Genomic DNA, 27,652 nt, shown 5'->3' with positions numbered 1-27,652 from the left:
GTAAGTACTGACGCGTTTGGTGCATGGACCCGTCGAACGGGACCTACCTGTTTCTCGTCACCAAACAGACGGATTTAATGTTTCTGGTTACTTTGTTCACCGCCTAAAACCCTCCCCACTCTGTACAGTCTTCACCCCTGCGCCGCTGACAATTTTTCCTTGATTGTTTTTGTAGCAAACTTTTTGCTTCAGCTGTACTTTAACCCTTGGCACTCGAATGGGGACTCTGAGAAAGAGAGAGAGAGGCACATCACTAAAAATTGCTGTACCATTCTTCAAAATATTGTTTACATTATTAAATATATCGGTATCTAATCAATAGACTGCGGATCTTTATGCATTTATTGGAAAATTGAGAAGATGAAACTCAGAATTGTCGAGAAATTGAAAAAATTGAAGATGTCAATATATGATTTCTCCTCTAAGAAATAACATTCAATTTAGTTTCTACTTTCAATTTTTATTTTGCATAAAGATCCGCAGTCTACTAATCAATTACTAAACATTTAGGTATTGTATGAGGTATTACACCAATTTCCTATGAATAAAATTTCAAAAGTCACAGGGAATGGAAATATTTTCGATCGGAAGGAATGTTTTAATTTTCCAGCTGAAATATAATAGTTCCGAGTGCAAAGGGTTAGTGAATATGGTAAAATGGTGAACATGCTAAAAGTGGAAACTGATTAATTAGGGGCTGAACGCTGTACAGGTTAATCATAAAGCGATCGTCAGGGGCCCATTCTATTAATTGAAATTTTGTATCTCACTAGAACTTGACTTCTTCGGTCGTCTTTATTTTTCTTTTTGTTCTCAGTTCTCGCCAGCCCTTCACCGACCCTTCTCACATAGACTAGGTTGATAGACTAGCCTCTAACTAAGTTCGACATTAACGACGTAGTCGAGAGGAGACATGTTTTGGATCGATCGGGACCCATCTCGATAACGAGGATCGTTCGATCCTCGGTGATCCTTTTGGGACGTTTGTTTTGTACGATCAGTCTACAAGTCCCTTTCGTTGATTTTTTTCTTTTATATTTTTCGTCAACGCGAAGATGATCCACTCGAGGGATGAACTGTATATCGTTCAACTTCTCCACTTCTCGATCTCTGCGTAGAAGGAAGCTCGAACGTCGGACCGTCTTTGCAGCGTGTTTCTTTTTCATTGTTCATCAATTTTTTTCATCTTCTTTTTGCATAGCTAGCTTGCATGCACTTGTTGAGTGAGGTGTTTCAGTGTTTCTAGATGTGACACGTAGATAGGTGGACTGATCCTTACCGTTTCGCAGTGAATATTAACTAAAGGAGTAACACAATCTATTATAATATAGTTTTTTTGAGTAATGTTATCAAGTATCAGTAAAATCGCAAGCTCGCGACGTTGTGAATCTCAAAAATTCTCATTCCACATAGTGATCCGCAGTTTACGATTATATGAAACGTCGTCGTCGAGCTTGCGACACAAGACAATTCGAAAGACTAGTATACATCTTTTTCATCACTTTATCCACCGGTAGTTATTTCATAGTCGATTATAACAAATAAACAATGTTTCTATTCTTGCAATCGATACGGACAATTTTTATTTTGCATAAAGCTTCCGGTAGCTAAAGTATGGATCACAGTAGAGAAAAATAGGAGACAGTCTTTCGAATTCAGCACTTCCGAACAGTCAACGTCTCCTGGCTTCTGCGACCAAAGTCGAACGAGTATCGTAAAGTCAGCAGAGGCGAGGATTGTAGGTTGTCTTTGATCGCGAGTGGGGACTAAACGAGTGTTTTTTGAAATGTAGGACCGGGCTCGTACAGCGGCGGACACGTGGCCGAGGGATCTCGAAGATACTATGGCACCGAGGAGGAACCGTACGTTGGTGGCGTCGACAATGGGAGTGAATCAAGGCGTCGCCAGCAACAGGACTCGCGCACATCGAACGGCATTTAGGAGCTGGGGCCCCGGGGCCTGTCGCTACAGCGCTGTCCCCACCTGCGCACCACTGCTCTTTAGTGGGGTCGCCTCCTGGTACGCTACAGAACGTACGAATTGCTTACGCTACCCTAGCGAGATGTCGCTCTGGTCTGTTAGTGGGGTTTCTTTCCTGTCGCTACCTGTAAAAACCGTTCCACCACCTGGTCACGCTACCCACGAGCGAATCGTTACGCTAGTCACCCTACACAAACGGTAGCGGACTCGCTACCTAACGATACCGAACAATTCCAAAAATTTACCTTGAACCTCTCGCCCTACGATTTATTTGGCGGTTTCAATGCTTAAACAGGAGAAAATTCATATCTATTGTATGACTATATGTTCTCCAAAGAGGAGTTTTAATATATTCCGGTTTAAAGGACATTCATAACTAGACAGAGAGCGGATCTTTGTGCATTTATGGCAAAACATAGTAGGCGTAATTTAAGAATTTAAAAATTTAAAGATACTGTTACACTATTTTCAACCAACTGAACATAGTGAGAGAGGAAATAAATCTCTATTTCACTCTACTTAGTTGTAATTCACATAAAAAATTTTTATTTTGCATAAAGATCCGCTGTCTATGAATAACATACATATTTATTAGAATCTGTTCAGAATCTTCGTCTGACACGATATTGTAGGGCAAGGGCTTTTGATTTTTGTAGAAATTGTCTTTTGGTTTTGAATCGTTTCGAGAATTTCTACTAGTAATTTTACGCTACCGTTCGTTACCGGGAATGATTTGATTGAATTGCCGCCACTGTTGGCTCGTATGAAATTGTCGTAACCGATCTAGTCGTCGAAAACGTGCACGATACCCTGACGCGCCCGCGCGTAAGCTCCCGATTAGTACACCCCTAGTTGGGCTCCCGTTTCATTGTCCGAAAGATTTCATTGTTTCTTCTCTGTAGGATCTAACCGATTGGTTTCTTTCTTTCAAGGATAGTGTATAGATCTGTACTGTGTTCGAACTGTTTCAAGTCGGTTGCACGCTACCCACGTTACACTTGTCCTCGGACAAGGTGTACGAGCTTCGGAGGAACGTAAGAATAGAAAAAACTTAGTCTCCCATTTGTTCCTTTTCGATTAGAATATCATTAAGTAGACGATCAGTTGATTTCACCCTATCATTTTGCGAGCATCGTCGAAATAGAGCCGTAGTACTGTCCAAGTAGTCTCGTAACCAGTATACGGATGCTTCTTTCTGTACTTCTTGAAAAAGAAATGACAACAAATACGGACGTCATCGACGATCAGTAGCCCCGAGTGTAGTCGCTCGAGAACTTTCACCGACGTTTTTCCCAACAGGAATTTCCGCATGCGATGGTCGGGTTGAAACACACACAGATCATTGAATGTCCTTGTCAATGCGGTACGCACAGGATAAACCCCCATTCGCGGAACCAGCTGAACGAGATGAGAGAAAAGACACGAGATAATCACGTGAGAACAAACAAAAGTACTATACTTTCGAGAGATTGAGAGGGAGAGACTGAGAGCGTGTGCAAGTGCGAGAGAAAGAGATCAGGGTGAATGAGAGACAGTGAGAATGCGTGCGAGACAAGGGAGAAAGAGAACAAGGAAGAGAGAAAGAAAGAAAGAGCCCTGGGGCCTCAATTTTTGCGCTGACTCCTCCCGGGCCCCAAGAACAAAAAAAAAACCCACCCCCCATGAGAAGCGTTACGATCGATAAAAACGCTCGACCAGCTGCGAGACGATCTCGTGAATCGGCGGCCAGTGTCGTTGGGACACCAACCAATCTCGAAATTTAAGGTAAACGATGGATTCGCGGCGACGAGACGATATATAACGGGTGAACACGCGAAAACGATCGGAGAACGCAGCGTTGTCGACCCGAGAACACTCGTCTAATTCTTTTACAACAAATCCGGCCGAGTGATCAGCGATAGTTTTGCTTCGACTTTAGAGCGGGGATTACTTAGACTTCGATCGCACGATCAATTACTAGAATCCCGTAGGGAATCTGTATCGGAGGAAGTGTAAAAAAGAAAACGTGCGTGGCGAGATGGGTTGGGATCAGATTAATTAATATCTCGGAATATTTGAAAGTTTTTTCGATTGTAGATGTGTTTATACATTTTATTAGGGTCTATCTGAGGAACACACAGAGACACGTACACAAACACGCATACACGCATACAGGAGAAACAGATTGTACACTTTGTGTATATACGCGCGAAGAAAACACTTTCGCCTTTATCACTCGACAGAGACAAGTAAACTCCGATCGTGGTACACAGACAAAAGAGTAAACGAAAAGAAAAGGAACAAAAAGATACTACCATAGATGACGAGTTGACGTGTAAATATTGTAAGAAGCCTTTCGAAACGAGTCCTTTCCGCGTTCATCGATGTGAACAGGGAACGAGGATTACGTTTAATCTACCAAGAATATTTGTAAGAGCGATCCACTCTTGTTTTTACGAAGCACCACAGGCATAATGCAACTGTAAAATATTTGTCGATTTAATACGGACACGCGTAGCCACGTCGATCGCGTGCGTAGGGTTGCCACCGCCTCGTCATTTCCCAATGGAACGCCGCTCTAATTAAACAGAAAAGAAAAACGCTGTCTGGACATCTTTTGCTGGAAGAAGATAAGTAAGGTTAAAACTTAACGCTTAGATTTTTCACAATTTCACATTTTTTACTCTTGAGATATCGATATAATAGGCTTGTAAGATACTAAGGTGTTTGACGATAGCCCGGAAGACTTCGCTTCGAGAGAATCCCGTTGTTGAGCCTCTCGAATCCGCGAATGTCGCTTCGTTAATCCTTTAAGACCTGCATTAAGAAAAATTCATTGTTTATAGGTAGACTGCGGATCTTTATGCATTTATAGCAAAATTGAGTAGACGAATGATTCTCCTCTATTCAAATCATTAAGGGAAGAGATAACATTTTCAATTCAGTTGCTATTTCTTGCAATCGATGCAGACAATTTGTTATTTTGCATAAAGATCCGCAGTCTATTCATAAGTTTCCCAAGTAATTGATGCTAAAAAGCACCGTCGGGACTTAAAGGGTTAATATGTTCATTAATTCGTTGTTCCCACGAAATGCATGCGTAAAACGTTAGAGGTATTTGCAGAGCGATAAATTAAAGTACCGAAGGGTGAAGTATCGCGGGTACTTTGATTTAGTTCGCCGAGAAAAGTACTAAAAAATACAATCATTTGTTGTACGTACGTCCTCGCTTGTGCAGGCGTTGAAGTCTCCCGCGCCGCGTCGAGGTCGCCGAGCGGCGCTCAGATAATCGCGCGTTTCCGCAGTTATTTTACGAGATCTAGCTAGAGATACAGCATGACACAGTTCTAAAGGTTCTTGCGGACCTATGTAACATAATTTACGTGAATTAATTACGTACAATTAAGGCTTGATTAGGGGTTAAACGCCGTACGAATTTCCGCGGGTACCGCGTACATACACAGTTTCGGTAGCTTCTTCTACCAACTATTTGTAACTCTTCCATTCGATTGCCAGTGATGTTTGAACCATATTGTTGGCAGCCCTATGCATGTTCACGCGGCTACAGAATCTAAATACACGCAGTTTCTGGTCGCTCGTGTACCATTGGTTTTTAGATGCACGCGCGTCATGTTGTTTCTTGAGTAGAGCGAATTTGTCACAGGCAACGTAAAGCCGATGAATTTATTGGAGGAGCATGGCAACGTGCGAAACAAACCGAGAGGTTTTGAACGTTGTCACCTGTCAGTCGTTTAGGATAGTACGAAAACTTTCTTTCGAGCGACACACGCTTTCATCACACGAACCGCTGTTGTGTGATTTCGTTGCGTACGTTTAGCCGAACTTTTCTATCGTTTCTTAGCACATTTGACATTCAATTTTCCTCGAGCTGTTCGTTTGTTAGTTCGTAGCTAGTACAATTAGGCTTTGAATTTTCATACGGAGCTGTTGAATGAATTTGATCGGCGTCCTGAGTACTAGATAAGTTCCGGAGATCTTTCAGTCTCCAATTTCCGTGTTGAACGGCGTCGCGCGAGTTTTATCGACGCCCCCGAAAAAGGGAAACGTATGTATGTGCAGATTTTCGCGCTTGAACGAAATTTCCTTAGCGCGGCGTGTGTGCAGTTTCCTAATTTTGCGTCGGCGGAATTTTCTTTTGTAAAAGACGAGAAACATAATGATCGGAGGAGCGACGGTTCCGCTTCGCGATCTATGAGCAGACAGGGGAAACGAGGATGAATTTTTTCGTGATCGAGTTTCGCGAGGAACGATTTTCTGCCCGGAACCGGATCGGTCCGGGGCAGCGGTCGCTGACTGTAAAATCCTTTCGCAGCCAACTTTTGTACATACTAGGTGAAATAATAACGATTAAAAGAAAAAACCAAAAAACTTGCATGCACGATCACTGGTGACGATTCTACTTAAAGATACTCACGCTTCCACTTCTGTGTGACCGACGTTCGCCCTTTTGTCCGGCTCGGGTGAAAGTTTTTTTCCGGCGCGTTCGCGTTTTGTCACGGCCCGGATTGTTGCTCGAGTGTGTACAGCGGAGACATGTGGCTGGCTACAGTTTCTTTCGGACTTGGATTCGCGAGAAGACACGCTCACGACGTTGCCCGGACGTCCCGTCGATTATCCGACCGCGGATGTCCATGCAAATTTCGCAGTTTCACGCGGCAAAGAGAACTGCAGGCTCGCATTGTGTTCACTTGTTTTCAATTTAGGAAGAAAGAGAAAACGGTAGAGACGGATGGCCGATTGTGTTGCGAAGAAAGTGTCCGATTCATTGTTCTCCTAACGAGCGGATTTTAGACGAACGAATGATTTTGTTGATTTTCACGGAATTCTTCGAGGGCAACCGTGAAACGAGCAATTTCTCTCTTTGGACGGACCCAACGTGATCAAGATCGATCGATGACAGGCGAGCAAGCTACTTTAGACAGTCGGACGATTTTTTACGATATTTTGTAAGAGTCGTGAAGCAGCGATATAGGACGAGTACACGACGAACGTCACGCGAACTATTCCACACGAGAGGTTCCGTCGAAAATCTCCTTTTGACATTTAGGGAAACGATCTACGTAGACGACACGAAGCTGACAAACCAGCGAGAATCTCCGTCGGCTTTGACACTTCGGTTTAGACAACAGAACTTTAGCGGCTCCCAGTCGGTCCGTTCTTCGTTTTTCGGTGTATCAAGTAGCGTTCAACTCTGTAACGTCCGAAATAATTAAAAAAAAAACAGACACTAGCGCGCTGAATTAATTAAAAGTCAGAACAGAGAATCTAGCGATCAGTTAAAACGGAGAAATTGTCGTAGCTTAAATCGAGGGCGATTCGGAATACGTGAAGCTCCGTAGTGTCTCCGTAAACAGACTAACAATGGTGTAATAGTAATTTTTCGATCATTCGAGAGACTCGTTCGACATCTTTCTAGATCGACAGGCGGGACGAGGAAACTTTGAATCTTCGTTTTCTCAGAAAAAAAAATGTTAAACGCAATGGTGGAATAATGCTGTTCGCGCGGGTCAGAAACGCTGAAAGTCCAATCGGGAACACAATCGAATTTTCTGAAGACTAACGTGAAGCGACGTGGATCTAGAGCAGAAGGGAGGCGAAAAAAAAAGAGAAGGCCGGAAGCGAGGGTGAGCCTTTAAGGGTGTTCGAGCGCGTATGTTCATTGTACAGGGGCGCGAATCGATCTTTAATTACGTGGCAGTTGATTCGTCGGCTTGCACCGTGTGCACGTGAGAACGTTGTTGATTAGCCGCTTATGGCGTCGCGACGACCGACGCCCTCCTTTGAACGCAACCCCATATGGTTGGAAGGTCCAAAACGGGACCGAAGCATCGACTGATCATTGTTGGGAAATCATTGAAAACGTTGATGGGACTGGAAAGTCTCATTGTTGTCTTACGTCGTCGATGCGGACAGTCTCGGTACGCTTAGAGAATATCGCGAAACGCCTGTCCTTGTATCGAGCCTTAAGGCTTTCGCAATAATATTGTTGGCCGCGGTATAATGTGGTTTTGAAAGTATGTATAATACGGAGGAGAGAGATTTGAGCGACGCTAGGATTGCGCGGACGCCATTGTCGGTTTGACTCGATGATCGTGAACATTGCCTGAATTGACGGACACGAGAATCATTGGCACGTGTTTCCTGCATCGGTTTCCTGCTTTCCTGTCCGAACAGCATCACACGCAGCCCAAAATCTCCACAAACTCGAAAATAAGAAGGAGCACTCATCCATTTCTCCATTCTAGATACAACAAAATTTGCTGTTTTAACCCTTGTGTAGTGAATCGGGTTTCTTTCAACAATTTTATTACAAAATTTCTCTGAATGTCCATTCTTCACACGCTAATAAATGTATTAATTTATAGAGAATTTTTCTGCAAACATGTTAAATACAAAAAGGCTAAATGCTAAGTGCACAAGGGTTAAATCTGTTCTCCATTGCTGCAGTTGTAATTTGATGTACACTTGCTTAGAACATCGGATAAAATGAAAATATGGATGAAACTGAAAATGTTTCGTGCGTTGCTTTGTGGAGATTTCGGGGTTGCCAGCAGTTTCCAGCCGGAGAAGAACGATAACGAGTTTCCAGACGAGTTAACTACTTATTTAGATGGTTAGAGTCGTTAGAGGAAAGATCCTTAGGCAGAGCTAGAGATGCATGCGTTTCATATTTAACGGCGAAACGATTCTTTCTCGATTTCCAAACACCACGCGCGGTCATAGTTTGTACGATGTTTCGCAATCTCGATCGCCGGTGAAACGAGCTCGTCAAACGCCGTTGACGCTCGCGATCGGCAAAGTCGCTGTTTGTCACGCCGTCCCAATTAATAAACGAGAAAAAGGAAAATTCAAGAAAAGAACGATCGTCGATTCGAATCAACCGGCGTCGCTCCGAGGACGAAGTCCCGCCGCCCGTCGAGATACTCGAGTCGTTCGAAATTCCCGCGCTTCGAGCGCGAGCGGCGCGAAATTTGAGAATAGCGGGCGCGCACCGTGTCCTCGGTGATGATTTTCTTTTTCCTTTTTTGCGGCTGGTTCGTTGGATCAAAGGTTTTCCCCTGTGTATATTGTCTATTATTATTCTCTCGCGATGCTGGCCTCGATGGTTCTACATTACGACGGTATACACCTGCGCCTCTAACAAAAAGATTCCGAACGAGCGAAGATAAATCGAGGCTCAGCCGCGCGATCGAAACGACCGAGCGATCTATTCGTTGTCTTCGAGCGAATTTTCTTTGATTGTTGTTGCACTGTGCGGAGGATTGATGGAGCGTGTGAATGCGTCGGCGAAGAATGCGCGCGTGTGTATATTGTTCAGGCAAGAGAAAGTAAGGCGGAGAGATGTTTGTATCGCATCGCCATTATTCGAATTAACGGTTTATCTAATTGTAACTGAGCGCTGCGGATGAACGGGGCGAAACGGAGCACATGTGAGTGACTGGTTGACAAATAAAAAAAAAAATGAGCGAAAGAGAGGGAGAGAAAGGGAGACGCACGGAATGCACAGAGAGATTGTTTTAGAGAGGGTCGAAACAGATTGCGATTCGCGGTTCAGTGTGTGCGAGCTACGGTTGTTCGGAGAGACGGAATTGAGGCGATTAATTAACGAGATGTTGTAAATTGTTCTATAGCAGAAATGAAAAGTGCTACGAGCGTGGCAGCGCGCCCCAGGGAGTTCCTCGACGACAATAATCTTTAACGAAACTTCAACAGGCGAGAAAGCTTCGAATTCGAATTTGCAGTTCGTCGACGATTCTCGACGGGCGCGATGCTCCGATCGTTTCGATGTTGATATGTCAATGCTGTGATGTTATCCTTTGAAACTTAAAACGAAAAAAAAGTATATTTCCCCTCTCCCACCCCCCGCCCCTTGCCCGATCCTCCCACCCTTCAAGACACGGCCCCTCCCTCTCCCCGAGAATATCCCCGGATTAACGAGAAAAAGAGAAACCCTATTCCCCCCCATTTTTTCCTTGGAGAAGCGAATATTTCTATTACTGTAACACTCCGCATAGCCCTTACAAAATAGCTAGATTCTAATCGTATTTAATGTAAAGTTTATTATTGTTACATCTCAGTGATTCTCTCCTCTATCAGTGATCTCACGGAGAGAACGTGACGCGACCAGTCGAGAACGTTTCATTATAATATGCGATCTCGGATATTGTCAAAGCCGGGATCCAAGTTCGTGGTAACAAGACTCTGGAGGCGTGGGATGTTTGAAAGTAAAAGCGATCCGATAATCGACCAATCGTAACCGCTCGTTTCTCTCCGATACGTCACTGGTGCCCAAAATTCCTATATTTGTCGCATTTGTAAATAAAATTTTTATCGTCACACGACAAACGCCTTATTTATTTTATAATTTCGTCTTTAAGATTCGAACAGAAAGAAAGAAAGAATATACTAAACGCAAACATCGTTGCCGTATGAGAAATGCACTTGCTGCAGACTTTTTCTTTATTTCACTATGTATCGGTACACTTAGCCGGTTAATCTTAACGCATAAACTATTTCGATACGATGAGGTTGAAAGAAAGTAAACGAGGTTTAGCCACGTGAAACGATATTTTCTTCTGTGAATTATAAACGACGATACAAAAGGATATGTACACTCTACTGTGTGTCGTATTACGATAATACAAGATTCATTGTACTTGTTACAGTTGCTGGTAGGTCACGTCGATCTCGACGGTCTCGATCCCGTGACGGTCGAATTCAATCAAGAAAAATCATCGAGAACAACGATGGTTCTCGAAACGTTCCCCCGTTCCTTTTTTGCACGCGTTTTGTCGCAACGTTGAATCAACAGGTCTCTCACATAATATACGTATCGTACCGAATCTTTGGTAATGGATCCAACCTTAATTCGAACAAAACGCGATCGAACACGGAGAACGTTCCCGGTGTGTCTATATACAGTGTATCGTAAAAAAATATAACACGCTCCATCTTGAAATGCCAGCGAAAACAGGAAGAAACAAGGTAATATTCAAGGAAGAAATGAATATTCGTATTCGTAATTTATAACACGATTTGATCGCCAAACACACACGAATACTCGTCACTTATTCTTCATCTCTATGTACACGAGCTCGAGTCCTGTTTAATCGGATTGCACGACGAAATTTACATACAGGACTCGCTTAATAACTTAAACATCGAAGCTCTTGGACCTCCTAAACGCCTTTACAGATGTTAGAAATAAATAATAAACGTATTTTGCGTCTCGTTTAAATGCAGTTTACTTAAATACACTTTCGATCCTTCGAGATCACTTTAAATCGTGCAAACATCGAATAAAATTGGAAAATAAAGGCGGAACTTATTTTTGGTCCACCCTAATGTAAAAACATCAAGCGAGTCTCGAAGGATCAAGGTCAAGGATCGACACCAATGGATCCCCAACTATGTTTGAACTCTCTTAGAATACCTCTCTAAACGCAGAACATTTACACATATACTTCTGAATGCACTATAAACCTAAAATTCCGTACGTCTACCTTTGGTACAATTTTCCTCGCTATTGACTATGATCGTAAATTCTCTTTGTTCTGTTTAACCGACGCGGTTCAGCCTGGACGCGAACCCTCTGCCAAGCTTACATAGCTGCAGCAATAAATAATCTCAAATCATCGACTCCTTCGAACATGCTAGCACTGAACCATCGAATACTGTCCAACGCGCCGACGCAACGATGAAGGTAACACCAAATCTTTCGACAGCTTCAGCATCTCGAGACACTACGAGTAACAAAGCTGTTTGCATAGGGGGTAGACTCGTTTTTCCAAGATTGCAAGCCTCTGGGATTGCGCGTTCAAATTTCTCAATAATGCGGGCGATGGGGCTTTTCAGTAGTCAGAAGCGCTAGATAAAAGAGCAATCTCAAAAGTCCTATTTTTACGTTCACATCCTTGCAATCCTGGAAACGAGTCTAGTCCCTTAACCATAGGGGTTAGGGTTCTAAGTAGCACTAGACAAAATTCATTCGCAGATGCTCACGAAGCGTCTAAATGAACAGATAGTTCTCGTAATCCGCATACGAGGACGCGGTGACGTGTTTCGACGTCAACGGCGTCGAGGGTACACTCTGTGCCAATTGTTGGACCCGAGACACTTGCACCTGAGGCATCTGTGTCGCGTGAGGAACGACGATTCGAGACTGTTGATTCAGCGAACCGAGAGACAGATGATGATTGTCCACTTTGTGGATATTATTGTTGTTGATAGTAGCCGGTTCCTTGTGATAAGACGACAGATGATTGTTGTTGTCGTGGTGCTGGTTGTAGTGAGCCTGATGGTTGCCGTGCAGGTTCAGTCTTGACATGGCCACGCTGATGCTCGAGTCGGACGCCCACATACTCTGCAAACAACGACGATTGTGTAACGAATTTGACTTTCTATTATACTCTTATATGAATAATTCTGACGACGGATGACGCGCAGAGAGATGCGCCGCGTAATTGCGTTTCGACGTCTCCGCGGGAGAGATCCGAGAATGCTTTTGTTTGAGACGCGTGAGAAGAACTAACTTTTCTTCGATGAGGATTGTAGTCGGGATTGCGCCTGATACGAAGATGACGGTCCACGCTGGTCCATCTTTGCGTCACCTTCAGGGGTGAGTCGTCGGGGTGTAATTTTCTTTGATACTCTTCCCCCTCGCAGACTTCGTACAAGGAGAACTGCTCGACTCGTTCTTTCGAGCTGTAGCAGCTCAACAGCATCTGGATCAGCTCGTCCACGGTGGTCTGCTCGGAGATCAGCAGACTCTTGTACTTTGACTGCAAAAGGGAATTCATTTATCACCTTGTCGCAGAGTTGGCAAACTAAAAAGGCGGAGCAATTTGCGAGGGAGTGGGATGTTTGAAAGGGAACTTAACGCGTGACTTACCCCGGACATGAGCGCGCTGTCGTATATTTTGACAAGTCCGCCGCGACGCGTCTGCAACGAGAATCTGCAACACAAGAAAACATCCGTGAATCCTGGATATCGTGGATGTCGGCGAGAGCTCAAAGGGAATCGGGGAATACTACTTCCACGTAAAAACACGGGGCTACGGCTTCTAGTCAAACACCGCCGGTCTACGTAACGTATACCTTCGCCGGAAGTCCCGAGCCACCAAGAAAACATCGGTGACTTCGGGGCCTTCGTGACGGTAGCTTCGACGTGTCCTACACAAACATTCTACTTCCATTTAGCTTTGCTGTTCCCTCATTTGTGCTCTGTACTATCGAACGTCAAAGATGACCGTTTTTATCGAATTCAGGGACCAATACGGGGTCTGTCGTGTTGCTTATATCTTCGTTCCGACCCTGCTACCTTGTAATAAGTGGCCTGCCCGTGCAACAAATCTCTGCATGCCGTCATTCGAAGACGATACGCAGTTTTGTAAGCATCGGGTATTATAATGACCGAACGTGTGGAACAAGAGATATCAAGTCGGATACTTTCCGGACAGACCACGTAGAGAGGTTCAGTCAGGTTCTAGGGGTTAAGGAGGACAAGCCTGACCTGCCAGAGGAACCGCGGTAGGAGGTTAAGCAAAAATCCGTAGCAGAGGGTTCTCCAAGCATAAATAAAGGCGTCTCGCGTGGTCGCCCCAGACGACTTGAACCGAGGAACAAAGGGAATCACTGGAAAGGACGTTGCTCGTTGGCTCGTGCTCACCGACCCACAAGAAGTCGCGTTTACGGTCGGTCGCGAGCCCTGAAATTACATCACGAAGCCGACCGAAACCGAAAGGGGAGCGCAAAGAATGTGCTTGCTCTCTGTAGTTCGATAGTACGTACCTGGAATCGCCCCTAGGATGGCACGATTGCAGAACCGCGGGTCTGGCATCCTCGTCGAGTGGAAGAACTGTCCTCACGTTCGGTCTTCTCACGGTGACCTCCATGGTGAGATAGAACAGCCTTGGATCGCGGTGCCTCATTCGGTACTTGTTCAGCAGGTTCTGAACAACCTCGCGACAGGTCGTCTCGTAGCTGATGCTGAGAGTCTTGTACTCGATGTCCGGCCGTAAACAGTTCGCGTACACCTTGATCGTCGTCTGTAATCAACGAAGAACAGCACCGTTAACACCAGTCTTGTAATAAAGTCCAGAAAAACAATTATTAATCGTCAGGGGATTGTCGGATTGATTTCTGCCGTAATCGGCACGCGACACTCGTCATTTGTCAGATCACGAACCCCATAATCTCCGTTCGACGTCCAATTTGACGCACGATATTCCATCAAAGGAATATATCGACGCCATAAATGACACTGAAAGGATAATCCGAGTATTGTCGCGGAAACGTGATGGCGCAGCGTAACAGCGGCTTAGCGAAAATCCGAACGAGATTGGCTGGGTTTCAGCAAGTACACCGGGGAAATGATTGTTCGGCACGTACGGGGCTCGTGGCGTGGATGTGTTTCACTGCGAGTCGTTACGGTTGGAGATGTAGCGCAGCTTGCGGTCATAAAATCGACCTACACGTGTTTCCGAAAGTCTCAGTGCCAGTTGCAAATGTGGCGGGCAGACCCGAGTCTTCGGCTTTTAAAGTCTGGCTATCGTAAAGTCGAAGAAATCGGACAGTTTGTGAAATCTGAACATTACACGACATGAAGAAGCTAACCATTAAATTACATAATTCTTAAATTGCAGTTTGTCATTTTCTAATAGTTTCACGACAAGCTGTACCGTTGTTTCGAGGGGTTGAAACGTGGAAAGGAAGCGGCGGTGTTTTTTAAAAAGGAAGAAGATCGACTATTTATTAATGCCACGGACCACCGGTGCACAAACGCATCTTGACACGCGCACATGACGCGCGCATCTGCGAACGGGGTGATCTGGTGTGTCTGGTTTATTTTCGGTGAACGCATCCCCTCGTTCACGAACGTATCTGAAGGGTTGATAGCGTTTTATGCGGCACGCGTGGCCAACGTCTGTCTCCGAGTTAATTATGGACTAATTGTCGAGCCTCTTGTCGCGCCTCCGAGTCTTTACCATTTTTTTTATTGCGCGTCCTCCGACAAGGCACAGGACGTCGCCTTCCTTCCTCTCCTTTTCTTCCTGCGCTATTCTTCCGCCCACGTGACGTCCCGCCTAATCCTTTCTTAGAACACATTCTCTCTTAAATCGTCTCGAACGTAAACATCCCAGCCTGGATCAGCGATGGATTAAACGCGAGCTGGTGTTGCTAAACAACCGATCATCTCCCATCAAATTTATTGAAACACAATCGGAGAAAGATTCTGAATTTTTCCAATTCTCCAAACAACTCCTCAATCATTCTCGCAATATTGATCATTCCCACAATGTATGTACATCTTCGAAGTTTACATCAGCGTCCCTCCGGGGAGAATGATTTCAATGTTTCACAGAAACGAAAGCAAAGTTTGAGTATCGTTCAACAAGTAGTAAATTGTGTGAAGAATTCCGAAAGCGGCTACACGTCCTATCTCCGACTCGACGATTTATTCCCGATACCCCATCGAGACCGATTTCGGCGCCATCGCTCCCTATTTGCGGTCCGACTAAACAAACAGCGGGATTCTTAGACGGGCAGTCGTCGTGGAATTCCCGGTGGCGTTTTACGACGACCGAGAATCGATAGTGGAGGCGTGTGTTCCGTTCAGAACGGACGAGTGCCCTAACAAAAGCGTACGGTATACGCCCGGCGGCTGTCGTAAACATCGGCGCTCGTTCAAATACACGAAATTCGTGTGGCCCTCGACGCACGGTGAAAACAAGCCAATCCGTGTGTAGGCGCGCGATCAGGATTTCTGATTCATCGCGAGGAATTCCGATACGCTTACCCGCGAACGTGAATGCGGTTTGCGCAGAATTCTCAGGTGTTCCTGCAACGAGATCTTTGTCCTTGTTTTCCTCGGTTGCTGCACCTCTTCGGCGCATCGGATTTCCGCCAGACAAAATTATTCTACGGACTTCCTCCAAACATGAAAAATACGAGGGTGGATTAATAAGCACCCGTGTTAGAAATGAAAACGCAAGCTTTTAATCCTTTTTAATCTGCCATTTAAAAAAAAAAACTTCAAAATAAGCTTTTGTCTCGACGATGACCTCCTCGTTTCAGCCGAATTTTTCTTTCAATTTTCAATATAGGCTCACATAAAAAAGTTGTAAAGTGCAACTTTTAGTATTTTTTGAAAAATTTCTTTTCACATCCTGTACCTTCCTAATTCATTTCTGTAGCTTCCCAAAAAGTTCAAATCGTACAGTACAATATTAAAAAAGTTATCGTCTTTTTTTAGAGCGTCCGAATATTAATTCGAGTCGCTGTATCAATCAGTATGAAATTTTGTATGGGGTTGTTTAATCGATGAGATTAATTATTGATCTACCCTCGTAAACAGAGCCTTTTTCTAAGATGCCAGTAGGCGTGGTGCCCGCAGAGTAAGCCATTTTTGCAGCCTCCCAGATCATTAGAAAGACTCCGACAGTTGTTCATCGGAGAACCCGTTGCGAATCAGAGATTTTTCCGTCGCAGGTATCCGAGACACCGTCCTCAGGATGGTTTCGCCTAACGGTACGTACTCGTGCATTCCGAGCAAACAAGCGACACGAATGTCGACCGAGCATCTCGAAGAGGGTCCACAGAGAGGACCCGTTCGAGAAGAACGATCGATAGACGGGTTTCTTTCATTGCGGCGACTAATGAAAGAGAAAACAACGTGGAAGGGAGGAGAAGCGTGTTGTAAAAGTGTCAAAGGGAGGTATGTGGTTCGTCAGCAACGTACAGGAACGATGCTACCCCGTTACCAGACATCAATATCTTCCAGCCGGCTATGGGCCACGAACCGAAATACACCTTGGGATATTTTTGTTTGAATGAGATGCTCGTTCCGGTTAAAAGAATCGCTGCGTCGAGTCTGTTCGAGGAATCCGGTTGCAGCGTGCACAATTAAGGAGCACAACCATAGAAAGAACTAACACGTGAAAAATGAAAAATCTCCCCCTAACAGAAGCCATTAAAAGCCAGTAAACGAACGTTCTAATAGGGAAGTTAACAGCGTGGAATTCGAAGAAGAGGAAGTCCTGCGCCGAAAAATCCCTGGTAATCTGGCGTATCGAGTGTAAAGTGTAAAAAAATCATGGGGAAGAGAAGGGCAACCAGGCGGAATAGAAGTCGCCATATGCTGGGGGAATATGTTTAAGGGGAATTTCATCAAGCCCCATAAACCGCTGTCGGCTGCCGTGCTTCGAAGAATGCGTACGCGGGCTGCACTTTTGGGTTTTCAGACGTGTCCATGGGTTAGATTGAATCTTTTTACTGTCGGGGTCCTTCGTGTAGAGATTCTATCGCAGGCTCAATGGCGAATCTACGCGTTTCGCTCGGTTGATTCATTCCGGGTCTAAAAATAGGCATGGTATCGCGTCCTTATCGTTATCAACCGCCTCGAGTAGAACAGTAAACCCAGCTTGGTTACAACGACACCCGGTATATCGCGTACCCCCGTTTCGGAGCAAGGTAAACGACACCTTTCAACGGAAACCCTATTGAACGGCCTTGCCTCTATCCTAATCGACTAACATTAGATCGACGTATCATTCGTATCGCTCATGGCGATTCTAAAATTGCATTCGCTACTTGTCTCACTCAAATTTATCTCAGTCTGAGCCCGTTAAACAAACACTTTCAACTCCAACTCTAAATAGCTCCTGAATCATCGACTTCCAGATTGTGTTTACTAACACTTCATTTTCGAGCACGTCTATAATTCACAGCCGAGACCATCAATTACAGACTACGCTAACTTGATCAATGAGATGCACTCGCTTCCTCGGTCTATAAGTAGGCAATCGTGTGTTTCCCCCGTTCAGAGAAGTTTCTCTGAAAAAGTGAGAATCCGTGGCTGCAATGTTTCGCAACCGTTCCATTCAGGTCGAAGAGAGCCGAGCGATCTTTCGGAATCCGGAAATGGCAAGGGATTATGAGAACTGGCGCGCTTTATAATTAGAGCGCGAACAAAATCGTGCCACGGGCTTGAAGATCGTCTAGAGTTTCTTCTGGTTGGCTATCCCACGCTAATGGAGCCGCTCGACGCATAGTGATGTGCATATTTCCCTAGTTTTACTGGATTCATCAAACGGTGCGGCCTTGCAATTATTTACATGCGCTCAACCCCCATTCATAATAATTAGAGACTCTCCTGAACAATGTAGTATAATATATTAAATACTCGTGAATGATGTACGTATTCCGCAGAAAATGGAGAACGATCGCGTACAGTCCCAGGAAACACGAGATATCGAACGAAACAGTGGCTCCGTTCATTTCTGGCTATCTATCGGTCCGTTGACATCGAGATGCCAAGATGGAGGTGTCGATTAATTTTCATGCGGGGCCACGTAGACCCCGGTCTGAATGGTCGCAGTATCTGCCAGTCCCCCAGGTAGGACCCTGTCGCATAATAAATTCCTTATCCCAGAAGAAGTCCATTGAATCTTGAAACGAAGGTCCTCTTTGCCCCTTTCCCTGGTGGCACGTGCTTTCCGACTCTCAGCTGCCGTATTTTCCCCAGCGTTGGGTCTTCAGGTGCTGTTGCCGTTCGAGCACGTGTCCCCCGCCTGATTTCCGGCCGAAAAAGAAGGATCCCAAGACGGTTAGAACAAAAACCAAAGGCCCCACGAACAAGGAAGAAGAATCCGTGTCGTCCGCTCTTTCTTTCATCGCCTTCTTCTCTCTGAAGCCCCGTGAAATCTTTGTGTTCCGCACCGGTGGGTCTCCGCGGAAATGGAGGTCACGGGGCTTTGTTTTTAATTATTTTCGTCGGGCGACAGGTAATGGCTCGCCTCCTATCGAAAGATCTCCGATCCACGATCTTTCCTGCAAGAACCGTCCGCCAATCCGAATATAAAGCACGCAATTCGAAGACCTCAGGACCGAATATCTGCTGCGGTTTCACCGATCTCGCGAACACGAACACGATGCGGCGTAACAGTCGCGTTCACGATGCCCGATAAGAATAATTAGCGTCAGTCTGCTAACGAGCGGTTCATCGACGACGTTAGAACATCATCGGCAGCACACTTTCAGTCAGATCTCGCTCGTCTAATGAATTCGTCCGATTACATCGCGTTTTGTGGTTAATAATCGTTTGCATCGAGGCACTAATTATCATCTCCGCCGAGTTCTCCGATGCCGATTAAGCCGGCGCGCCGCGGCGCAAGAAGACAGAGTTGATTGGCAGGGTGATTACGATCCAGAGTTGAGACCTGCTTCTTCTCTCCGCTTTGTAAACTCGATTTTCTTCTATTATTTAATCGTTGCTCGTTTGCATTCCGCTGCAAATGGATCCGTGATCGCCCTTGTCGAAGAGCAGCGTTTCTTTCACTGTTGCTCCCTTCAACTTGAGCTCGAGGTTACTCGAGAATACACTGTTTCCTCGTGGACAATGGAATGATGGTTGTCCGGTGGGGTTTCGTGACAATTTTGCAGACCAGTCGCGTGTCCGAGGTACGCAGATTTCGTGCAGTTGGCCGGTTCGTTAAAGGGAACCAAGCAGAGAAGCGCGTAATCGCGGCCAGACAATTGTACGAAATGGTTGGCTGTTCTTCTGGTGCAAGGCGACAGTGATTGACCTTCGCGTGGAATTCCTGACCTCACGAGGCTCTCGGTTCAGATGCGTACGGTTGACCCCGTCACGAGCGATTTAACATGCCAGAGCTCTTTCCAACAAAAAGGGTTCGAGAGCACCGGTGGCTCGATGATAAAACGGCGCCGCTTGCTATCGCTCGGTATCGCCGTTAGACAGAAAAAATATTGTAAGACTATTATCCGCCGGTGGCTCGTGCGCTGCCATATTTTTCTTGTCGTTGCGACACGCGGAACTCGAGCGATAGCGGCTCATTCATGAAACGCGAAAGAAATCACTCGAAGCTGGTGTACAGCGTTCTATTCGATGGACCTTGCGATGGACGAGCCCTGAATGTCGTCTCGAATAAACAGAACTGCGAACGATAAATTCGAGACAGGATTTTCCAGACAATGTATCAAGATATAAGGTTCGTAGCACTATCATATTGATTGCTGGTAAAGCCACCTAACTCCCTAAGCAGAAAAAAGCTGTATCGGTGCAAAAATAGAAGCTCGCGTCTCGTGGACGTTTCGAATGTCCTGAAACTACACGACGAATGTTTGCTGACAGGATACAATACGATCCAGGAGTGTCGTCATTGGTATCGTGGAAGCACGATCAGCTAAAGCGCCAACGCAGCTCTCTCGTGTTCAACATCGTATCATCGTAGCGATCAATTTCTGTCGTTGACTCTCATGTTTTACTCGAAAAGTAAAACAGAAAGCTTCAAGAACACAACAATGGGGGGAGACAATCGAGCACTCTCTCTGTCTCTCCGAGTTTCCAAGTCCCACGAGGATCTACTGCTTTCGGGACCGCCTCGCGATCCAGAATGATCTCTCCTGTGTGTATTCACCGGCCGTGATTTGATTCGATGAGAAACCGGTGGCTCCTTGTTTCCTGCCTTGTTGTTACTTTCGCGCCGGCACTTTCCCGCGTACCATCGTAGACAATGCCTTCAGGAAAGCCTGGGAAGCTTAATTGTTACCGAACGAAGCACACTTCGCACGCTCGATGGAAATTTACACGCGGACCCCCAAGCCAACTTGCAGGTTCGAGTGGGAGGACCTGCTTCTGGGACTCGTGACTCCTTTTGTGCTCGGCCACCAAATGTCGCACGACCCGGTTTACATAACTTCCAGCGATATGTAACGGGAATGAAGTTGGGTAACCAGTTCCTGTATCGATCCGCAGACTCGTTGGAATGCTCCCCGTATCTCACTAATCAATCTCCCGGCTCCTCCGGCTCTTTTCACTGTCTTTCGGAAACTCTTTCGGCGATACAACCCGTCAACTAGGTTAATTTCTTATTTTCTTCATTTGCGTAGTGTTCTTAATATTTTTATTGAGCTTAAGGGGGTAGACTCGTTTCTAGGATTGAAGATGCGGTTTATAAGTAGCCAAAAGCGCTAGATGAAAGATCAATCTAGGCCGCGATGGCATATAGATTTGCATTATTCGTCAGCATGTAGCTTTCGCAGCTTTATGGAAATAGGTATAATTCCGAATAATGGAAATTACGCCTCGTAATCGTAAAAACACAACTTTTCAGCGCTTTTTACTACTGAAAAATCCCATCTTTGTATTATCGTGAAATGAGAAGGCGCGTCCCGAACCCTTGCAATTGTGGAAATGAGCCTTAACATCTGAATTAGCGAATGAAATTCGCGGAGGACCACACAGAAGGAGCGGCGATCTCAAATTCGTTTCGGGAAGAACCCGACGTCGGTGGAGTCCAAGTGGCCGACAATTGACACCCGTTTCCGGCCCGTCGACAAAGGAGAGCGACGCTTCTTGTGGAGGAGGTTCCCCGAGGAATATGGGGCACGTGCCCTCGTCGAAGGATCGCGTGCCCGCTTTCACGTGCGTGCACGCAACGCCTACGTCCAGCTTCTTTTCCCCGACGCAATATGTTCCCGGTATACATACCCGGGAACATAATACTTCGCTGGAAAGCTTCCTTCCTGCGAGTGCTGCCAGCAGGACCTCCAGACCACCATATGGCACACCAGCCCCGCGGGCTTCACGAGATGAAAGCAAAACTGGACGGGATCCACCGGCCCGTGGATCCATGATCATGCTCGCGTGTGCATACCAGACGATGCATCGCGATGATGCGAACACCGGTGCAACGTCTGCGCCCGGTCTAGTCGACGGTGCATTCTGAGATCATGCTGATGCATTCTCTCTTTCGAATTCCTCGGATCTAGGACGCGCGGAACGCGGTCGATATTGCATTTACAACTCCGAAGTGTAATGCGGCGATCTTCTTTGATTATTAATTTCTAGATCTACATATTTGGATATGTTGGATCCGAGGCATTATCCTTCGGTTACGATCTTAACTCTCATCTTGCACTTGTAATGTTTAATCACTGGGCCAGATGTAAAGTGGTAGTTTCTACGAAGAATCTATCGGAACCATCTGTTTTGATCATTAACCCTGGTACTGCATTTTGGTTTGCATTTTAGTGAAACATCGAGGTGGGATACTAAACCATTAAATATTCACAATTTCTGCTTTCTTCTTCTAAAAACGAACTTTGGGTTTCTGAGACCCGAGTGTGAAGTACATGATGTTGTTTGAGTCTTGCAAAAATTTGATGCAGAGAGCGAGGGTTTCCCGGGAGTTGTGTGGAGATGACAATCGCAGTGAATCACTAATTGACGAGCGGAAGGCCGTGAGGCAAAGATGTGGAAACATTTTCCCGCGGTGGGATCGCGGCAATTTTTTGGTTCAGTAGCCACGGCAACGGCAATAATGACGCACGTCGTGAATAATCAAGTTATGCAACGGATTGCGCGGAAACACGGTTACATTAGCTAAGTGTCCATTCGCCGGTGTCCCCGCGAGAGTAAACTGCCGCGAAGAATTCACTTCAAGTTCGGACGATCTCTCTTGAATCATATTCGCTTCCACAACGTTCAACGAGCCCAGCTCGTATCAGACACCGAAAAAAATTGCAGACTCCCAAGCGACCTTAACAATTGCAGTGGGTGTTGAGAGCACTGCAGCTTAACACTCTAATGGCTACTGGTCAGGAAACACCCGGCAGCTGTTTACACACGGTTATGGGGGCGGAAAAGTGGTAGACGGCTGTTCGATCTCGAGTTTTCTATTTTTCTAAAGTATCTCGAGTGGTCGGTGAACAAGTACTAGCCTCCTGTTTACGGTGGACGAGTCGCGTGCTCCAACCTCCAGAGATGAAGCCCACTCGTGTCGGTTCAGGAAGCGAGCCACTTTCTTGAGGGCTTCCAATTAAAGCGTGGTCGCGCGCCGGAAAAGAATGAAGTCGCTGCCCGTCTTCAGGAGGAAAAGAAACAGCAGTGAGATCGTAATTAACAATGGACACCGCCTTCCAATGGTAGCGGGTTCCCAACTCGTCGAAAAACGGCCCAGAAATGTCTACTTTTTCGTTTTCGTCCTCTCGAATAAATTAATCCTTTTCGTCTTAAATTCTTGAATTTTTATTCTGAGCTCGACGTGATCAGTAGACAGCGGATCTTTATGTAAAACAAAAATCGATTGCAAGAAGTGGAAACCAAATTTCATGTTATTTCTTGCCTTAATGATTTTCATAGAGGAATCATATATCGATATCTTCAATTTGTAAAATTTTCCAACAATTTTGAATTTCATCTACTCGATTTTGCTATAAATCCGCAGTCCAGTGATCAGCTTCGATCAGTCAAGTTAATTTCTACAATGTATATATTTTGTTTCGATTATGAACACCATAACCACGTCTTTCCTGGTCCTCGGTATAGCATGCAATTGTGACGATCACGTGTTTTACTCTAGCTGCCCAGCCTGTACACCATGACCATATGGTTATCCTTCCTTTACGGTGGCTAATTGCACCGCGCGACACTGTAGTTAGCTTTCGTATCAAGTTTTATTTCCAGTTTTAATGACAGACCTCTGTTACGTACTCCTTTCTCCTCTGTCTTCCAACGGTCTCGCTTCGACCTTTTCAAAAATATTACACGCACCGTGTGTCATGGCTGCTGTATGTTTGTTCTCATTGCTGAAGACAACTGACGCGACAGATGATGTACTTAGGGTAACCTGTTTCACACGTGTTCTAATTTTAAAAACGAATATGGAACATTTAGGAAAAAATGAACAGGTGAGATTGAAGATTGCACTTTTTTCACAGGCAGTAAAATCTATTTCGAATTGAGGAAAGAACGAGGGTGAAAGGTAAGCAAATTTCCCCAAAAAATAAATATTGAGCTTGACGAAGAGCTATTCGGTTGGCATGAAAGTAATTTCGGTATGTAAGGGTGCAACAAACCCCAATTTTTATTCTGCGGGCAAAAACTGATCCAAGTGCGATTTCAGATCATCATCATTAGTGAAAGTTTAATGCTTGAATAAGAAAGTTGGGTTCTATTTCACGTTAAAGTACCGAAATGACTTTCTTGCCAACCCAATAGAGAATTCAGAACAGGTACACTTGAAGTTTTTTGTTTCCAGGATACCGAAAGATTCTCAAGAGGGTCTGAGCGATTATGCTTCGGCGGTTGCTCTTCTGGTTGTTTATATTTACCAGTGCTGTCCGATCTACGGTATTAAGAGAACAGGAGGTCGGTGACAGACGGTCGCAGGTCCGTATAATTGGTCCTTCCTCTGCTGCTGATTGTTTTAAACGAGAACAACTCGACCAACTTTAAGTCCCCCGTTACCACCAACACGCGCGCGATTATTAGCGGGCACAAACCACCATGCGAGGAACGCTTGCATCCGGTTCTGTGGGCCGTGGAAGGGTGACAACACGATTCCACGCTAACTCGAGGTAAGTACGATTCTAATCTCATTGAGAAACGCAACATCGGTCATTTCCAGTCACGGAAGTGGTCCCCAGAGACCACGGGATCGTTAAAACACTTCCACGATCGCTTTTTACAATTGCCAACATTTCCCAACAACACCGCCAACGTTCTGCATCGTTGGAATTGCATTTATTGTTTCATCGCCAACGTTCCCTGACGTTGGGATTGCATTTATTGTTTCATAAATCGTGAAGCGAGCCGCCACGGAAGTTGGAATCATTAAATCTAGAGTATATTGGATCACGGTATTAGATTACCGCGTATTAAGCTATATTAAATCTTGTATAGAGGGTGAGCCTTTCTAGTGTTTCGACCATTTATGGTGCATTTAGTAGCAGTTGCAATTCTCAACACTTTACCTACCGAAAGCCTATTAATAGGATTTTCAATAATTGTGCTGTACCAAAAGAAAGCATATAGAAATTGTTCTTTTACATTACAATCTTAAATGAAAGTATTAGATGACGTTATTGAGGGTGACTTGTTAGTTCACAATGAAAATTGCTGTCGCTGTTGAAGGTTCCATTAAAAAGTGGTTAGCCATGAACCAAAGATTTTTCAAAATTATGCAATAATCACCGGTCGGTACGAAGGTATTTCTTCAAAAATGGTCAGGTAAAATTTTTATTGCCAATTCACTTTTTTCTACAGTGTATGCAGTATGGAAAATTTATTGTCACTAATTTCGAGGGGTGTAAAATCGTTAGGTCGGTGGTTCTATCGCGTTTCACGCGATCTCGCGGCTTTCTCGGAACAGTTCCCCGCGAACAGACCCTCGAAATCGCCTTTCAGGTAGCAAGAACCCCGCCGCGATGCACACCTGACCACGATTGCCGTAACCGAGGCGATAAGGTCGACGAGGGAGGGTTATCTCGAACAGTGGTGGTTTCTTTCCATGAATAATTCAAAGGGAGCGCGCAACCGCCGCGAAATGTATGCACGAGATTTTAAAGGGAGCCGCTCGAAATTCCGTAATACCGTTCGCCTTGCCCTAACTCTTGCCGAAACGCGGATTCCTTCGAGCGAAAAAGGGTATCCACCGACAAACGAGGAAGCTCGTTAAAGTGGCACGTTCCCCACCATTCTTTTTTTAAGGACTTTCGCTTTTTCCGCGAGGCTCATTAACGCCAGACGAGATTATTACTTATAGGCCGAAAATAAACGACCAGGCAAGCGGTGACGCTCGGCTTCATTTAACCCGGCCTCTTGACTTCACTTGACCAAGTGTCAATAAGTCGCGCGCCATGTCAAGACCGAAAAACCACTGAATCCTTTGACTGCCGTTTTCCCCGATCTAACAATTCCAGATAATCAATTAGCCCGACAACGTGGCGAAACCATTTTTATTTCCTGGAGAAAGCGTTTGCGTTCTGCCAAAAGTACTAGGAGTTGGTGCAGTTGGTCAATTAATTATTTTTAGAGAATCCATTGTATTGGTCCGGATTAGCGCTGTTACTTTCCTTCGTAGGTCGAAGATTTTGAAGCTCCGAAGCTTCGAATTTCGGAGCATTGAAATTCCAATGTCTGTAGTAAATTATTAGAGGAGAACTTTGAAATTAGATAGAATTACAGACACTGCTACATTTCGAAAAAATACGCCACCATAGCTAAAAATTTTATTACGTTACAACTTCATACGATTCGAAGACTTCCCTTCGTTCGTTCGAATCTTCGAAGAGTCAAAGCTTCGGAAAAGTAACAGCCCTAGTCCAGACAAATTGGAACGGCTGAACCGATTGAGAAGGGAATCGTTTGTCGAAGAACGACGGGATCGGTTTCAGTTTGCCTTTTCCATCGAGGGGCAGGGTCTAAATCGATCGTTTCGGTTCGCAGTGGGGTTGATATCGATCTCTGAATAGCAGAATGGCGATTACCATGGTCAGTGGAAGTCACGTTCATGGGAATTCTATTTTATCCTGTTGAGGGGTTGCAGGTGCATGGCTGCACCTGCCCCTCGTTGCGCACTTCTCGGTCCCGTTGCGTCTCTATTCATAGTCCGTCGAACGACATATCGATGACGTACGATTTCATCGGACTATTTCCAGTGGTCTGTCGTAAAACTAATATTGGTGTCGTAACAAGCCGCGTGTGACTCGAACGGGTTCGTTGCACCGGAAGTTTCGTGTCCGTGCCTCTAACTCCTTCGTCGTAGAATCTCGCGGACCCTCGACAATACCACGAAAAGCCGCGATAAGAAACATGGTTAGCCATACTTGAGAAGTCCTCGCGTGATCGCTATCATTTTTTATCATAGTTAACTGTACCGCGACGTCGCGACAGTCTAGACGACGATCTCGTTTATCAACGCAGCGACTCCCGGCTCCTGTTTGCGTTAAGTAATCGCACGAAATGAATTTTATCGGGTCCGGAGAACAATGGAAAATTGTTGCTCGACGTTTCAACTATTGTCGACGCGCATAAACCACCGTAAAAATAGCCTGTCGAGCTTATAACGGTGCGAACAATAAACACGAACGATACGGCAGAGAGAACGCCTCGTTTCGTGCGACCCTTGATGACACGCATAATCGTTTACCCGTGGGACACCCGTTACATGTCATGAAAGAGATACGCCGTGGTACTGGCGCCGTGCCTATCATTACGTTGTTTAACTCATAATGCATCGTAACACGTACGATGCCGCTGCTGCTGCTGCCTGTATCACTACCGTTTACGCGGTTCGAGGCTGTGCGACCCTGGATCTTCACGGATCTTCCTCGTTCGTTAACTAGGAAATTGGTCGTTTCCTAAACTCTTTGCCGGATCTCGCAAAGTACACGTTCAGATCATTTTCTATATTTATTTGGGTGTATATATTATTGAAGAAATAGCGAAAAATTTGGATACACACATGCTTGTTATGTTTATAAAATAATGTGAAATAGTTATTTCTAGAATAAACTTGGAATAATATTTTTCGGCGCAACGGTTCGATCAAATTCTACATTATATAGCTATGTTGTAGGAAATTTAAACGTTTCGATTCGGATGTGAATCAGTTAACGTCCTAAGACCACGTTTGCTATAGAATTGTATTCTATTAGAGGAAAAGAAAGGTGTTTTGTCCTAGACCCGCTAGAGGACTCATCAGTAAAGCTATCTAGCGGGCCCTGCCTTAGACACAAGTGTCGGAAGACTTTTTGAGGAAAGTTATTAATATACTAATTGGTGACAGTTCAGTAACTTGCGAGAAAGTTGTTCGACGATAGGCTTTCTCGAACTCTGTAAATTTTTCGCCATCTATGATAAATTATT

At 45.1% G+C, this 27,652-nt stretch overlaps 2 protein-coding genes across 11 annotated transcripts in view; one reads left to right on the top strand and one right to left on the bottom strand.

Annotated features, from left to right (window-relative positions):
- Positions 1 to 10,326, top strand: part of Ca-beta (Calcium channel protein beta subunit) — a 96,675-nt gene extending 86,349 nt beyond the window's left edge. For 9 of the 10 annotated variants that reach the window (XM_076428940.1, XM_076428939.1, XM_076428944.1 and 6 more), the window contains one exon: positions 1,793 to 10,326. In XM_076428940.1, coding sequence (XP_076285055.1) covers positions 1,793 to 1,941 — 149 coding nt within the window. In that variant the 3' untranslated portion in view covers positions 1,942 to 10,326. The remainder of the gene's footprint in view (positions 1 to 1,792) is intronic. The other variant, XR_013009443.1, reaches the window with a different exon arrangement.
- Positions 10,172 to 27,652, bottom strand: part of Rau (RA domain-containing protein rau) — a 29,430-nt gene continuing 11,949 nt past the window's right edge. Inside the window, exons 3-6 of the mRNA XM_076428956.1 lie at positions 13,771 to 14,027; positions 12,872 to 12,935; positions 12,513 to 12,761; positions 10,172 to 12,343 (exon numbers count right to left, since the gene is read on the bottom strand). Coding sequence (XP_076285071.1) covers positions 11,990 to 12,343; positions 12,513 to 12,761; positions 12,872 to 12,935; positions 13,771 to 14,027 — 924 coding nt within the window. The 3' untranslated portion in view covers positions 10,172 to 11,989. The remainder of the gene's footprint in view (positions 12,344 to 12,512; positions 12,762 to 12,871; positions 12,936 to 13,770; positions 14,028 to 27,652) is intronic.

Source organism: Lasioglossum baleicum, chromosome 8 (genome assembly GCF_051020765.1).
Source record: "Lasioglossum baleicum chromosome 8, iyLasBale1, whole genome shotgun sequence".
In the NCBI taxonomy this organism is placed as follows: domain Eukaryota; kingdom Metazoa; phylum Arthropoda; class Insecta; order Hymenoptera; family Halictidae; genus Lasioglossum; species Lasioglossum baleicum.
Note: the sequence above shows the minus strand (reverse complement) of the source record. Positions and strands in the feature narration are given on the sequence as shown.